Source organism: Pagrus pagrus, assembly GCF_965226575.1.
Source record: "Pagrus pagrus genome assembly, chromosome: 15".
Lineage (NCBI taxonomy): Eukaryota > Metazoa > Chordata > Actinopteri > Spariformes > Sparidae > Pagrus > Pagrus pagrus.
The window spans coordinates 27,613,927-27,631,449 of NC_140199.1; the positions used below are offsets into that span (position 1 = coordinate 27,613,927).

At 40.1% G+C, this 17,523-nt stretch overlaps 1 protein-coding gene across 1 annotated transcript; it reads right to left on the reverse strand.

Annotated features, from left to right (window-relative positions):
• Window positions 1–979: 979 nt before the first annotated feature.
• On the reverse strand, window positions 980–16,309 carry snai3 (snail family zinc finger 3). The gene is made up of 3 exons (XM_084375990.1): window positions 16,027–16,309; window positions 3,271–3,879; window positions 980–1,399 (listed from the first exon to the last, which is right to left on the reverse strand). The coding sequence occupies exons 1-3, from the start codon at window positions 16,103–16,105 to the stop codon at window positions 1,221–1,223; spliced, it is 867 nt and encodes a 288-aa protein (XP_084232116.1). The 5' UTR covers window positions 16,106–16,309; the 3' UTR covers window positions 980–1,220.
• Window positions 16,310–17,523: the final 1,214 nt, after the last annotated feature.

A 17,523-nucleotide genomic window follows, 5' to 3' on the forward strand; every position in this document is an offset into this window, starting at 1 on the left:
GAGTTGTCAAATGCACTGAATGCTACAAGAGACCTGTTATTGGCACATTTCTGCAGTCATCATTCTTTGGAAGGCAATAAATATGAGCTGAAAGAGAATGCCCTACCCAGTAGCAGAAGAGGTCACAATGAGATGATGTAGTTTCAAAGAGCGCAAGTCAAATTTCAAACAGAGGAATAAGTGATGGAGATATGGCATTTAATGTTTTTTTCATGAACTTGGCCTAAAGTTCCCTTGAATATTCTGTAAAATGATTACGGTCACTTGAAGTAATCGCAATCAGGCAATCGTGATAAATGAGACAGGCCTAGTTATGAGTGTCCATTACAGTGGGGGAGCGCCAAGACTATAAAGACTGAGACAGTCAGTGGGTGTTTGGCCTGACTGAAAGTGCTTGTGGTAGTCAGTCTGGTTTCTGACATTGAAGACATTCCCTCAAGGGGTTCACAAGAAGCAGACAGACAAGATCAGACAGACAGAACACCTGAAAACATTATGCCTCCATGCCAGCAATAGTAATCACAGGCAAGGGTTCTTGAGCCCAAGTATGATTTATACAATCATGTGTATCACAGAGTGGTGTATCTCATCTGTCCCAAATGTTTGAAATGTGTTGCTGGAATCAATTTCAGAATAAGCATATATATTCCAAAAGTCAATAAAGTTAATGAGGTAAAATATTAAATATATTGTCTGTATACTGTTCTCAATTGAGTATATGTCAAAAAGGATTAGCAAATTAGCATCCCAACTTTTCTGGAATGGGGTTGTACACAAATGTTCATGAGCAAGCTTCTTCTACTGTTGAGAAAGAGAGAAGCGCAAACACCAGTCAGTCAGTATCAGACTTAGCTGCGGTTCTGGAGCTGTAAACAATCAAATTGAATAAAAAAGCATACACACAATCAAATCTGTGCAAAAATATGTTTAATATTATTATTGTACAAAAGAGCAACACATATTCTATATTCTATTATAAACATTTTAACACAGATTTAAGTGTATGGGTGCTTTTTTCATTTTGTTTCAGGCTTGCTGTGAAAAATCATTCTTTTGAAAAAAGTGTCTTTACATGACACATTATTTGTCCACTGTTCAGGCATGGGGCTTTGTGGTCCACACACTAAGTTTTGCAAAGATCCTAGCGGGTCTTTTTTGGCTGTGCCAAAAGTGACTACAGAATCTACAGTATTCTAGAGCAGGTTGATGGTTACACGCTGTCAGGACAGCGGGCAGCCTGCCTCCTGGTGCTTGGCTAACAGTGAGATCCTGGAGAAAGTCTTGAAGCAGCTTGCACACTGGTACTTTTTCACTTCAGAGTGGGTTTGGAGGTGAGCTCGCAGGTTGGATCGGTCAGCAAAGGCTCGGCTGCAGTGAAAGCAAGAGAATGGTTTTTCTCCTGCAGAAGGAACACAGACATTCATGTCAGTCATAATAACTGGGGGTTGTTGTTTCCTGTTTCTGGAAATCTATGAAGCTTCTTGTTAATCCCAACCACATTCCCAACAATACCCCATTCAGACCCCGCAATGGGGGTCTATTTGAATGGGTCAACACGTGTCAGCTGGCCCTATGTCACAAACTTCAACTCGACCATGGCTGTATGCAAATTGGAAGTTGCCTGGCTATGGTGAACTGGCATTGCTACCAGGAAAGGAGAGAGTGGGCGATCAAGAGTTGGTGTGTGCATTTGTACAGGCGAAGGTGGTGTAAGACTTGATCCTTAGAAGACAAGCCAGATGTAAGATGTGTTTTTAAACACACAGTATCCTGACTTAAGGCTACATCAGACTTTTTGTAATTCTCTGAAACAAACAGTCAGTGGACTCAAATGTCATAAATCAAAACAGCAGACATATCTAGTATGTATTTAGTATAGTTGAAAATCAAAAACACTGGATCCCACATTTCCAATAACGCAACCAATAGCATATACTACTAGGCCTCTTGCTCGTAAATGCACACTCCTTTCAGCATCATGTCTGCAGTTTTCTAACACAACTTTCTATGTAAATGTGGTGTCCAAGCCCAGATGACATCACTATGACTTCAGGAGGGTTATTTCCTTTTTTTTTTATTAGGGCTGTCAATCGATTAAAATATTTAATCGGGATTAATCGCATGATTGTCCATAGTTAATTTTTGATTAATCGCAAATTAATTGCACATTTTTAATCTGTTCTAAATGTACCTTAAAGGGATATTTTTCAATTTTTTAATACTCTTATCAACATGGGAATGGACAAACATGCTTGCTTTATGCAAATGTATGTTTATTATTATTGCAACAATTCAAAACAATGACAAATGCTGTCCAGAGTATTCTCCAGAATAACCTCAAAGGTACTGCATGCTCAAAAACTATGCTGAAAGCATAACATGGCAAACTCAAGCCCAACAAGCAACAACAGATGGGCATACTGACCTGAATGTAACATTCCTTAGTAATACTAACACAATGTAGTGTCCAACTTTACACTTGTAGAGGTTAACTAAACAATGTTAATCAGCCTGCAAGCTGTAGCCACCCATTTAGCTATCGCTGTTGAAACTTTGTCGCGTGTAGAGTTGTCCAGGCGTCTCTGTTGCAAACTATCCAGCTTTGTCTGCCTTTGGCGAGGAGGGCTCTCTGTATCAGCTGTGTGCTTGGTCATTAAGTGGTATTTGAGACTCGACTTTTGCTCCGGTGGTAACTTCACATCGATAGTAAATGAAACCTTTGTTCTTGAGAACCATCTGGCAGGGCTTTGATGCTGAACTTGCTATTCAAAAGACCCTTTTCTTATCCATTTCTGCTTAAGAAGGTTTGTTTCTGCTGCCATCCGCAACTTTACTGCTGCATCGCTTCCTGTTTCTCAAACTATGGAGACATAACGTGTGTGTTAATCACACGTCAAAATTAACGCCATTAAGAGGATTTTGCGTTAACGCATTATTATCGTGTTAACTTTGACAGCCCCTTTTTTTTTTTAAATAAATGTTCTAATGCACTTAAGACACACTAGAGCCTGACTGATATATCGGTTGGCCAATACTATCAGCTGACATTGGCCTATCACAGATATAAATATATTGGTATGCGCCAATATTACATGATTTTTTAAGAGATTATAATGTAGAAAATGATGCTCAGGATAGTTTATGATTATTAGATTCCCAGTGAAGTTTACTGTTTCAGCACACTGATGATCATCATCAGTCCCCAAAATTGAGTATTGTTTGCACACTAGAAGACACCCTTAAACGTGGGAATGTGGGTGTTTTACTGACCTGTGTGTGTTCGTATATGTCCCTGAAGCAGCCAGGGTCTGGAGAATGCCTTGCCACAGAGTTTACACACACAGGGCAGTGTGTGTGTTCTGATGTGCATCTTGAGTGCTCCCAGGCTGACATACTCCTTCTCACAGTACTTACAGCTAAAGTACTTCTTGCTGCTCCACTCACACTGGAGCTGCTTGTGTTTGGCCAGGCCTGAGAAGCTCAAGTGCTCTTTATGACAGTCCAAACACTCGAAGCTCTCCTGGCTGCTACCGCCAGGAGGGATGGCTGGAAAGAGGGCCAGATGAGGGAGGGATGCAGGGAGGAAGCTCTCACTTCTCCTGTGTTCTCCTGTGACACACTGGATTTCCAGGTTTACTTTGGTAAAAGATTCAACTGGTTTATAGGTGTATGTAGGGCTTCCACTGAACGCCTCCGAACAGTGACCTAAATAGGAGAGAGGGAAGGTGTTTGGAGAAGATGAAAGATGCAGTCGATCTGCTCTGAGGGAGGAAGAGGAGGAGAGAGACTGCCAGTGCCTTGGACTCGGGGCTGAACAATGATGGTGAGGGGTGATGTCATTGTGCAGCAGTAAATCTTCGTGGGTGCTGCAGGGGGCCTCTGTGGAATACACACACACACACACACACACACACACACACACACACACACACACACACACACACGGTAATTTTAGTTGTGAGGTCCATTGATTAATGTAGTCATTGCAGGTTATAGGTTGTTGTGATCATTCTTCCTCTCGATGCTGGATATATAGAGCCTTATATACTTCAACCTGCAATAATCTTTGTTGACCATTTGTTCTCAGCAGAAACAAGCAGAGAACACAATAAGTAGAGAATTAACATTGACCATTGATATGAAGAACTTATTCATTTGTAGTGGTGTTTGTGTCCACTTGATGAATATACATTTCAATATTTTGTTTGGTCTCCTCCAACTCCTGAGGGAAATATCTGTTTCTTTCTGTGCTTAATGCTTCACTATGTTCATCAGCTAGTCTCTAAATGTGTCTGCCTGGTTCTGAGAGCAGTGAGAGCAGTGAGAGTGAACCAAGACCGTAAAGTTGGTCAGGCAGCTGAACAATGAGCTGAAATGCACTATAAAGCTCAGAAATAAAGCTGAGGGGAGCTAAAGACCGATTTTGAAATTAAACATTGGCATTTGATCCATTGTTAATATAAAAATAAAATAAAAATGTATATTATTATAGAATACACAGAAACCCCAAATAATATTCATAGAGCTGAGGTGACACTTAAAGAAATGAATATGGCCATTACAAGACTGAAGGCAGGGAGCGTCCCTGGTGTGGTCAACTTCACCTCTGAATGGTATAAGGTGCTGAAGGATAAGTTAGCACCTATGTTGATAAGGGTTTATAATTGGGTACTTTATATTTTGGTATACCATAGAAACACAGCAGTCAAAACAGCAATCATTTCCCTTATTCCTAAGGAGGGCAAAAATAGACAAGAATGTGTTCATTTGAAACCTATAAATGTTTTTTTAATATTGATCAGGCCTATTCAACTGGTGGCCCTATGCTTGCTTGCTCCCTGGAAGGGGTTTGGATCAATCAGAGCTATGCTGTGCTGAGACACTACTTCCATGACTTACCAGGTAGTCCGACTTCCTGGCTCACTTTCCTCCACACCGGCTCCTTTTTTGTCCTCATCCTCTCGGTATGAGTAGACGTGTAACTAAGTGTTGTGTGGCATCAAATACTCTGGCAAGTTCAGTTAATCCTAAACTTTTGCAATCTTTTTGCTCTCTTCTGTGGTTTGCTTCATAGGAAATACTGTGATGTAGCTAGGTAAGAGATGTCGAAATTTAACAAATTATACCAAATGGCTGACATGATGTGGTGTAGAATACATTTGTTTCTTGGGGCTATATCACAGCTTTTGTTGCAAAGAACAATAAGTACTTGATGTATTCTTGCTCTGCTGTCAGTTACTAGTTGCCTTTATTTATAATAGCTGACTGTAAATTGCAATTGTATGGACCCAGTAGGAGAACATTACGTGGTTTATTACATGTGTCTAACTGTAGCAATGCCACTGTTATATATTGTGTACAGTTAGTAAATCATGAAATTCTTACTCCAGGTACAAACAAGAAGCAGCTCTGGCTTCAACCCTGTTGAAGGAACGACCAGGTAAAATCATTAGTTTTGTACACAACTGTTCCTTACTTTCTCCCTAAAAAAGGGCAGATGGTGCTGTGATGTACATATGAGTACTGACATCATCTGTGTGAAATATTGACTAAATCCTGTCTGTAATATTAAAGAGGTCATATTATGCTATTTTTTAATATTTTTTTCAAAAACACATTCATTTTTGCATATGGTGCATTGCTGCAGCATCCCTTTTCACAATGTGTCTTGAACGCTCCATTCTAGCTACATAGTGAGACCTCTTGCCTCTGTTCAGTCTTTGGTGAGAGTTGCACTTGTGCATTACTTAACAGGCAGGATGTAGCCAATCAGAGGCAGAGTAGGGCGGATCATGCTGAGCAAGGTAGTGTGATCCAAAAATGCTACATAACACAATAAAGGAAAATGTGGTCCTCTGAACAATATACAGGTGTATCTCAAAAAATATGAATATACTGGAAACGTTCTCTTTTTTCCACAATTTAATTCAAATAGTGAAACTTTCATATGTTTTAGAGTCAATACACATAAAGTGAAATATTTCAAGCCTTTTGTTGTTTTAATTTTGATGACTACGGCTTACAGCTCAATCAAAAATCCAGTATCTGAAAATATTTGAATATTACATAAGACCAATCAAAAAAGGATTTATAATACAGAAATGTTGACCTTCTGAAAAGCATGTTCATTTATGCACTCAATAATTTGGCTCCTGTTTGCACAAATATTTGCATCAATGCAGCGTGGCATGGAGGCAATCAGCCTGTGGCACTGCTGAGTGTTATGGTAGCCCAGGTTGCTTTGATAGCAGCCTTCAGCTCGTCTGTATTGTTGGGTATGGTGTCTCTCATCTTCCTCTTGACAATACCCAATGGATTCTCTATGAGGTTTAGGTCAAGCGAGTTGGCTGGCCAATCAAGCACAGTAATCCCATGATCAGCAAACCAGTTACTAGCCCTGGCCGTTCTCCGATGGCAGCCTGGCCAACTCAAGCTCTCGTTGCGCCGACTCTGTTGCTCTGCATTCAGCCTGACATCCTAGATACCACAACACTCAGCAGTGCCAAAGGCCGAACTTGCTCTGCCTCTCCACCAAACCTCCTGGTCGCCCCCGGACTTGCTCTGCTTCTCGACCCGACCTCCTGGTTGCCCCCCAGACTTGCTCTGCCCATCGGCCTGAACTTCTGGTTGCCCCCCGGACTTGCTCGGCCCCTCGGCCTGACCTCGTGGTCTGCTTGTGTTGTGTAAGCAGCATGTTACCATTGTCGCTGCTGGAGGTGGAGCTAGATTTAACTACTTTATATACAGCTTTATGTACAGGGACATCAGATAAATCTGAGGGGTCGTGAGATGATTAATGTGAGAAGAAAAAAAAAGTTCTGTGGACTTTTTCACTAAGCTTGCTTTTTGGTGAGATATTGGATCATTTGAAAATGTATTGAAATGAAACCATGTGAGAAGTTTAGTGGGAAAAAGCACTTTTTGGTGCACAATGTTTTGCATTTTAAAAGATTGTTACATTATCCACTAGGGCTGCTTGATTATGGAAAAAATCGTAATCACGATTATTTTGGTCAACATTGAAATCACGATTATTTAAACGATTATTTTTGAGTTCGTAAACATGATGCATTTATTCAGCATTTCTCTCAAAAAAAATACATGAAATGTTCAAATCGAATATAATGTACAAATATTATATTAAATTTCTATAAAACATTTAATGAATAAAATAAATATACTAAGAAAATCAAATAAGACAGACGATAGGGTGCATATCTTTAGCTAAAAAGTATCAGCTGTTATTTTCTTGTTTTAATTGACTGACTTAGCAGGGAGCAGAGATGTCAATAAAAATGTATGCCTGGTTTCTTGAGCCAGACAGTGGATGGTAAGTGCATTACACTTGCATTACACACAAAATGATTTTGTAGGATATTTTCCAAACACCGGACTAGTCTTTCCAACATGCCCTAATGAATATAAGGTGGGGGTAACTGATGATAACTAGCTGTTTATTAAATTATCAAACGTTACTATCTTCCAAGTAAGTTAGCAACACTCTGCTCAAACAGTAACTACTATGCAATTCATCACATTATCGCTGTCTCTTTCCCAATTTTTCTTGCCTGGGCACCAGAGGGACCTGGTCATTTTAGACTGTACAACCAGCACTGCTCCCAGTAGACCTCACATGTGCACTATGCCATAAAAAACTCTACACATATCCCATATACATTCTGGTTTGCACTAACTGGACAATTCTTAATACTCATATTTATTATTTGTAAATAAAAATACCACACTGTTTATAATTACACTGTTCATATATTACTACAGTGTTCATATTGTAAATATTATGTATATACGAGTCAATTCTATTTCTTATCTTTTAATTATATTGTTTATTTTTTTTAACTTTTTTTATTGTTTATTGTAATTACTGTCCTTGGCTCCTGTGACAAAGAAATTTCCCCATTTGCGGGACAAATAAAGGAATTCTGATTCTGATTCTGATTTTGACATGATTGCTGATCAGCTGTTATTCATGTCACGTTTCAGTCACAGATAACTCCAGGAAGAACACTGGGTGAGACTAATTAAGAGGGGGTGATGCACCGTTTGATGTGGCAGGAAACTTAATTAAATAGGTTGTTGTGTGCTATTTGGGCAAGTTTTAGAAATAACAGTACCAAAATAGTATTAGTAAAAAATAGCAGAAGTTAATCATTCTGATGTTTTTCTTTCGTCCCTCATTTGTGGCGCCCCTATGGATGAATGGATGAATGGATGAATAGATGAATTATAGCCTATCTGAGGATAATTATCAGCCAAAAGTTGGCTGATAGACACCAATGTTATCAGTTTTATCCTGATCTAATCTCCTTATCCTATCCTTTTTTCCTAATAAAGTGCAGGGAATATGCCTTGATTCTCCTGAGAAAAGATTGTCCTTACAATCAAAACTTAAACAGTAAGTTTATAACTAGTTTGTGAAATAAACATTGACACAAGTTTCCCGTTTCAATTCAACCCACTTGTCCATGAGTCATGACGTGCTTCGTTGTGTCGTGCTTATCTGTTTGTTATGTTACCATGGTAAAGTTAGGCTAACCCAGTGGTTCTCAAACTTTTTCGGTCATCCCCCACTTTGGACAAGGGGGAATTTTCAAGCCCTACCTGCCCCCATCGCCCCAACACAATGCTAATGAAATACGCCAAGCTTATCATCCGTGCGAAAGTTTGTTCCGCTACAATTGACCCTTCGCTAAGCCCCGCCCCCCTTAATTACTGTTACTATGTCTGTCAAGCTTTCGCTCCTACCATAAGAAATATGGAGTTTTCAGTGATATCAATGAGATATTCCAAAGGAAATTACGACAAATTTCTGGAAAAACTGTTCGGTGATATCAGAGAGAAGCCGACAGAAGGGTCTTCAGTATGCATTTGAGAGATACATCCACAATATCATCTGCTGGCTGAGTATAAATGTTTGTTGTTGTTCTGATCGCACTATGGATACTTTCCCACATAGTCACCGGATACCAGCGGAGATAGCCAGACCATCGGGGCCTCCGTGGATGATCATACCGAGTGGCAGGCAGCGGAGCCGGCGGAGGGAGTGCAAGCAGAAGCGGGGCTGCCGGGGCGGCGCTCTAGCTTGACTAAAGAGGAATCCCGGGAGACCACCGCTCCTCAGCCTCTTCGTTGCCAACGTCAGGTCTCTTAACAACAAAATGGATGAACTACGACTTCACCTATCAACACGGTCACTCGTCCAGGAGAGTTGTGTGATTATAATCATTGAGACCTGGCTACACTCGGGAGTCCCAGACGCAGCTATCGCGCTAGCGGGCTGCGCTAACCACCGCGGCGACAGGAACAGTGACTATTGATATGATCTTTGTTGTCATTAAAGAAAGGCTCTTTTAAAAAAGAAAAATCTGGAAATTTGGTTTGTTCCAATTTTAGGCTGATTTCAAAACTCCCATTTTTGGCTAAAGTCATGGAGAAAATTGTTTTTAATCAATTGCAATCTTTCTTTAGTATCTATGAAAAGTTTCAGTCTGGTTTTAAACATCGCCACAGTACTGAAACTGCCCTCCTAAGAGGGCTAAACGATCTTCTCTTAACTGCTGACTAAGGAAACTCGGCTGTTTTAGTGCTTTTAGATTTGAATGCTGCCTTTGACACTGTCAATCACTTGATTCTTTTATCCCATCTTGAAAAGTGTGTGGGCATTAAGGGTACTGCCTAGGGCTGCACGATAAATCGAATTTTCATCGTCATCGCGGTATGAACATGTGCGATAAACACATCGCAAAAGACTGCCTGACACGCGATGAATAAGAAAAATCATTTTGTTTACATGCGGCATGCATGCACCGTGAGCATGCTAACATTTAGCCTATCAGACGGAGCCCTGGATACAAGGGCCAATCAGATGAAGCCCCAGCTAGCTGTTAGCTACCCTGACAAAATTAATTGGCATCAGTTTGGTGGTGATTGCCAGGTTATGATGGCTGAGGGAGGAGAGAAAAGCGATGAAAATGGTCGACGAAGAACAGCACTTCTGCTATATAGAGTTATTTTGGATTCAGGAGAGACGACGTTGTAACGTGGGCTGGTGAAGGGGAAGGTGATGGTCCACTTTAGTGCGGCAACGCCGGGTAGCTCCGGTTACTCAAGAGACGGCAGGCAACATTGGGGGTTTCTGCACGGCACTTTTATTCATAACACTGACCATGCCATGCCAGGTCTCTAAGGCACTAATGTTACAGGCATCCGTGCAAACGAACACACCGAGGTTCTTCTACCGACAGTTTACAAAATAAAAACACATCGCTCTGTTAGCGGTATCCTTTCTCATGAGGAGCGGAAGTACACCTGCTCTTCTTCATCGTACAGGTTACATTACCCATTAAACAAAAGGAGGCGCCACCTAGTGGCGCTACATTAAATAACTCTGACTGTTACAACGTGTTACAAAGACAGGTACTGTGTAAGTACATCAGCACATCTTCAGCACATCAGGGAATGGAATGGAATGGAAACCTAACAAAGTTAACATGCTGGTTTTCTGGGCCAAGAACTTGTGTTAAGGGAATAACTAAGGTTGTAACTTGACCTACAGGGTAGATATTTTTTCCTGATTTTATTTTCTCTTGATTTAGTGGGCTGGCCCTACTCTATTTCAGTTCATACTATAGATCTCTGCCCCTTGTTAGGCAGTCAAGGGCCTTGATGATTGTGATGAGAGACATTACAGTTAATATAAAGTGCCATGTTTAATTTATATTTATTTAATTATGTAAGTTATTTCCCCCTGGATTTTTTTTATTTATTTCAACTCTGCATGGTAAGAGATGTTTTGGTTGAGTTTACAAGAAAATAATTTAAAGGGAGCAGGGGAAATTAAACTTTAATTTCATATAATTATAATGTCTTATTTAAATTAATGTTCTGCTTAATTGGTTGGGTATTCATGTGCAGTTTGTTCGATAAAAGCATGTTCAAAATAATTTATTTCATTCTTTATTCAGTGGGCATTGGCTATTCAATGTTTCGGGTCTATGTTAGCTGTCTACATATTGGTAGATGTACAGCAAAGTTTGTGAATACCTACAAGGTGATTTAACAGATGTGACTGCTATTAGCTTTACGACAGACATCTGGAGTGACATGGGGACATGTCGTTGCTTAGCCTCAACGCACACTGGATTGATTCCACTTTTTAGTTAAAACGTGTTGTTCTTCATGCTCATAAGTTTCACAGGTCTCATACAGCAGAGCATGTAAAACAGGCAATCAAGGAGATGCTGAACACAAGGGAAATAGACAAGCAAGGGGTCGATGTCATTTTACGTGACAACGCAAGGAATATGAAAACAGCAATGGATGCACACACACAGCTGTCTGTATACGAGGGTCTGCTGTCACAGCGCAGCATCACAGACCCACTCGCTAATGCAAGGAAGATGGTAGGCCCTTTCAGGCACTCACCACAGGCCTACTCATGCCTGGAAGATATCCAGAATGAAATGAAAATGCCTGTCAAGCGCCTACTGTCATGATCCCGGTTCTTGTTGTTCTTGTGTTTCCTGTTTTATTTTGAAATCGTAACAAATTGTAACACCTACAGCAAGATGTGCAAGTTAGATGGAACAGCACTCTCTACATGATCCAGAGCCTACTGGAGAAAAAGTGGCCCCTGAGTGTCTATGCTGCTGACCACAACCTCCCAGCTACACTGACTGAAGAGAGTGGAGGTTTTAGCTGCCTTTGAAGAGCTGATAAGGGTTGTGTGTGCAGAAACTGCAACTACGGCTGATGTGATCCCTGCCATAACAGTCCAGAAATGTGTCCTTTCTTGAGAGCAGACCACTGACCAGGGAATCAGGAACCCTCTTATACCGCTTTCCCACCAACATTAGCGGGTCTACGCAGGTTTTTTAAACATGGTTTCCTGTTTTAAGCCTGTTTTCCTTCATAATGAATCCGATATAATACTTTATAATGAATGAAATGTAAGTCAGCACAGTATTTAAGCCAAATTCTTTTTTTTAAATGTAGATTTAGTTATGTGAATGGTTTGATACTTTACATCATGTATCTATTTTCAGATATTTCACCAAATCGGACAGCCTGAGGCCTGCTAAGGATGCTCTCATTCAAGAGGTGGAGAAGATGGAGGTAAGGAGGGCCACCAGTGAAGTGTCAGAGGAGGCAGAGCCTGTGGAAAAGGCACCACCTCAAAACACAGCAAGCAGCAGCCTGGGCAGTGTCTTTGACGAGATCTTGGAGGAGAGTGAGACGGAGACAGGGTCTGTGAGCACCTCATCAGCAGTTGCTCAGGTGCAGACTTACCTCACGGAGCAAACCATCTTAAGGTCAGACAATCCACTACATTAGTGGAGAGCAAATGCCACACGATTTCCATCACTGGCTGCTGTTGCTACCAAGTTTCTCTGTGAGCACAGGTGTGGACAGTGAGATACTTTTTAGTGCAGTCTCAAAGATCATTGATAAGAAGAGGAACCGCCTGTCTGCTAACAGGGTAGAGATGCTGGTTATCCATAACAGGAATCTTGTAAGTGAGAGTAAGAGGATAGATAACTCAATGAGATTGAGAAAGAGCTCCAATAGCACTTGGAAGAAAGAAATTGCCTTCAAATTGTATTTTGATATTTAGGTTTTACTGTAATGCTGCTAAAAACTGTCTTTTTTGTTGTTGTTCAGGTTAAGCTGCTGTCTTGCATTTAAGTGGAAGTGATTTATTGAATTTCTTTTATTGAATTAATTTTTTTGTTGAATATTCAGGTTAAGCAGTTTGTACCACTTTTAAGTGGAATTGAGATTTCTGTTCAAGTATATTTGTATTACTATAAAGCTGCACCAAGTGGAATTCTGATTTAGATTTTTGTGACTGCAAATGTCAAAGTTACATAAAGCTATTACACCACTTTGAAGTGGAATTGTGATGTTCTTCATTTGAGTGTTATAGTTTTACTCCAAAGCTGCACTAACCCAGTGAGCAAAGAGTGGTCTAGATCACGTCTTTTAGACATCATTTATGGACATCCAAGACGTCTAAAAGACGTCCTCTGGAGAGCCAGAATGAAAGTTTTTTATACGTCTTTTCTGGACGTTGTATAGACGTTTATATATCGTTTATCGACTAATTCTGGCTGTCAGTGGCAGTCCAGATCATAGCCAGTATGAACGTCTATTCTCAACTAATTCTGGATGTCAGTGGGTGTCTAGATTATGGCCTGACTGGACGTCTTTTCTCAACGTCATTTATCGACTAATTCTGGCTGTCAATGGACGTCCAGATCATGGCCTGGCAATGTCAATAGTCAGGCCATAATCTAGACATCCACTGACATCCAGAATTAGTTGAGAATAGACGTTCATATTGGCTATGATCTGGACGTCCACTGACAGCCAGAATTAGTTGAGAATAGACGTTCATACTGGCTATGATCTGGACGTCCACTGACAGCCAGAATTAGTCGATAAACCACATATAAACGTCTATACAACGTCCAGAAAAGACGTATAAAAAACTTTCATTCTGGCTCCCCAGAGAACGTCTTTTAGACGTCTTGGATGTCAAATCAAATCAAATCAACTTTATTTATATGGCACTTTTCCTACGTTTCAGTAGCAAAAAGTGCCTCACAGAGGTTAAAAGCAAAACAAAACAATACAAAACATCTTAAATGACATCTAAAAGACGTGATCTAGACCACTCTTTGCTCACTGGGAAATGGAACTGATGAGAGCCAAAGACATTTTTTAGTTACTTACTTGTTTACTAGGTTGTTTTTGTAAAAGGAAAAAACAACAAACCAATGTTGCAATAGGATATGCAGAATAAGAAAGAGCCACAGGGACTTGGTATCGGCAGATACTGAATATTAAATGACTCGGATCAGGGTAAAAAAAAAAAAAACCTGATCGGGATCCCTATTTGAAACCCACAGAGTAGTGTGTTTATGTAATGGTCCTCTCTTAGGAATCTTATGAAATTGTTTTCTTGTGATAAATTAATTTGTTTTATCGAGAAATCTTCTGTTTTTTTCTAGAGATGACAAACCAAATTAACCTGTTATCACAATCTCTTGCTCGTCTCAACTTTTAGATTTATCGTACGAGCCTCTGTAGCTGGGAATGACAGCTTTATGTTGGGCTATAAATTTGCTGTAGAAGTGGGTGTATTACATTAAAATCAATTGAAATTAGGAGCTATATGAGCTACATTTAGAAGCTTAAAAACTAGTTCATTCTTACATATGTATGTTTCTATCGCTAACTTTAAATGTTCTTTCAGTTTAAAATTAGAAAGGCAAATGTGTATTGCATATACTGGCACAGATATTATGTCTCGAATTAGTGTACTCACTGCTGCCCTCTTTCATCACTGATTAAACCATCATCTGATTAAACCACACCCTCACAGCCCTGATGAAACATTAGCCGAGCTTCTGAGTTTAAAATGCATTATAAATATTAAATAAGTAGTACAGAACATAGTGTAAGTGCAAGTATTTTAATGGGAAAATATTAATTGATTCTCTAATTGAAGTAATCACTGCATGCATAGGCACAGCATGACGATAGGTGTGGTGCTTTCATCTGTACTGTCTTCCCTTTATTTTTGAATTGCTGTTAAAAAGAAAACTTCAAATTTGTCTTCAGGATCTTAAATTCTAATCCTAATCTTCACTCAAGAACACAATTACAATACAATTACTCAGCTGAATCTCCAGAATAAAATGTTGTCATTTACTTTTCTGCAAAACACCAATGTTCAAATGTTGTACATGTCATACGGGACATATCAACATTTCTACAATATATGTCATATCACATTCACATTACACATTTATGAGCTGACTTTCATGTCAGGAGATAGAGAGGGTGGTGAGGTGTTGGGAGCTTTTCAGCCGTGTATGTAACGACAGAACCAGATAACCCAAAAACATGCTCTTTTCCTAACCCAATGCTAATTCTGCCAATTGGGTTGAGTTACTGTGATAGAATCTTTAAAAGCCTTTTAAGCCAAAATCTAACCCGGTTGGCCAAGTTTGTACAGCTCACATGCATGTATATTTTCCGTTAAACGGATTATTATTTCTGTCTTATTCCCAACTCTTGTTTCTTGGCTCTATTCTGATGGTAATGGTAGTTCATCAATACAGTGTGATGGGGAGGGGGGACGCTCAAGCTCACTTTAAGGGCTGTATTGGAACAAATACAAAGGTTGAAGGAGGGATTTATCAGGAGGAGCTTGGAAGGCCACTACATAGGGTCCTGAGGCTGCTTAATGGGGCCCTTCTGGTCTCTCAAGGACCTGAGGACAATGCAATAACTCTTTGGGGACAGAATTTGCACCTGCTAAACACAAAACTACGTTTTGGTTTGTGGCCACACAACTCTCTTGTTTCTCTTTCTGCAGCATTACTTTCCTGTTACCTGCTACAGACAAAACATATGTATTCAACTCTGAAAGGCTGTGCTGATTTAAAACATTTACCATAATAAAATAATTAAATCAGAACTACTCACCTTAAATACAAAAACAAAAACAAAACAGGTGTTTCTAATCTCTGTGAATCATTTGTCCCTAATGATTGTGTGCCTTTAAACATGACATTAAAGTACTCAGCCAACATGTTAAGTAAAAGTCATGCATTCACAGTTTAAGCAGTAAAATGTGCTTAGAAAATGAAATAAACCATTGTAAATCTTGGCGTCATAAGGTATGATAAGCATATGTAAGGAGTCTTTTTATATAGCAGGTGTAATGTAGCTAGTGCTGGGTAGTATATACAACTGCATTGTATCATTTATATCTAGGCCTAACTCGAGGCTGTTTGCTGTTAAAATCTTCATCCAGGAAACAGTTATTTCCCTCTGAAAAATGAAAAGATCTCGCCACAGGCAACATGAATATGATAAAGTGTCCATGTACCAAAACTGCACTTCTGGACTACTTTGTTACTCTTCGTCCTCTGACCGTTACTTTTTTCTAAAACGAGCCATGCGAGTGAGACTGCCAGAGAGCACAAAGAGCCTTACCCTCAGTCTGAGAGACCAGTCCTCCATACTTTGGTTTCTTACTGCTCTGCTGTTTCTTCACTAGAAAGGATCGCGGCATGTTGTCGCCCTCTTCACAGGAGTTGTGGGTCGTTGTGGAGTGACGGTGGTCTACAGCGGCCGGTTACCGTCAGCAGCTGTCTCTAGTGGCGTGAGAGGGACCGTGCTGGGTTTACAGTCCACCAGTGGCCTCGCGCATTCTCCTGCTGACTGGCGGCGGGAAGGTGTGAGCCAAGGGTCGCGCGGGGGAATTTCCATATACACCAGTGTCCAACCAATTACAATAAACGGACAAGTGCAGGGGGCGGGCCATGCGTGTCAATCAGCGTACCCCAACAAAACAGGTGTATGAATGGTGACAGTCGCTCACTGAAGAGGCACAGAGGCACTTCAAGCTGCTTTACACTGCTGGAGCTGGGGAGCTTTCTACACTGAGATCCCCCCACCACTCCCCTCCAGCACTTGAAGGAGCAGAAAGACACCCCTTGTCTGTACATTTTATAGTCTATTTACCCCCAGCCACAACAGTCTCAACATGAAACACAACAGCACAGACAAGCCTACTTATCAGAGACAAAAACATCAAGGAGACCGAAGCACACAAGGTTGGCAGTTTGCTGGTTGTATTTTTCAAGACTAAATGTGAAATCAACAGCAAAAAGTGATGTGAGACATAGTGTGGGCTACACAACAAGTAGTTTGTTTATCTGTACTAAGGTTAGCATCAGACAGTAGACGAGGCCTCTATTAACTACACAGAGTAGACTTTTAGAGACTGGAAATAGACTCAGTGTTGTCCACAAAAGTCATACTTATGTAAAGGTAAAGATTTAGTGTTAAAATATTACTTTGTTAAAAAATGACACACACATTCTAACAGGCTAGTATTAATAGGAAAAGTCTTCAAGTATCTGATATTAAATGTACTAAAGCAAGAGGATCACTTTACGTTGTAAAGTGGGGGATATTTTTTGATCATATGCAAATTTAGGCAATGTAATGGGGGATCATTAGATTTCAGAGTAGATACAGCGGGAAAACAATTGCATAATGGCACATGAAGATCTACTTCATCTCGTTTGTTGTTTTTTCTTGTTGCGAGGTATTTTTAAGTATGATTTTAAAAAATGATGGATACAAAATTAGCCAATATCAAAAAGTGCTGTCTCCATGCAGTGCTGTGTCAATGTCAATGACACCTATGGGTCGACCTATGGGATTAACTTGACTGACTATCGGATCCAATATTCCAATCTACTAGTAAGTTATAATAAATGTAGTTGAGTGAAAATGGCAGTATTAGCCTCCAAAATGTGCTGGAGTGGAAGTTTAAAGTAGGAGAAAATACAAATACTCAAGTTAAAGTACTTCAAAACTGTACAAAACTCCATCCATTTTAGACATTAAAGTGTGTTTACAGGTCTTGGAGAGTATTACCGCATATGAGCAAAAGTAGTATAAAGCCTTTTGTGGCTCCAT

Coding starts and splice junctions, on each gene's coding strand:
- snai3 (XM_084375990.1), bottom strand. CDS start 16,105: ATGCCGCGATCCTTTCTAGTGAAGAAACAGCAGAGCAGTAAGAAACCA. Junction 3,880..16,026: donor ACTGGTCTCTCAGACTGAGG/GTAAGGCTCTTT, acceptor TGTATTCCACAG/AGGCCCCCTGCAGCACCCAC. Junction 1,400..3,270: donor ACATATACGAACACACACAG/GTCAGTAAAACA, acceptor TTCCTTCTGCAG/GAGAAAAACCATTCTCTTGC.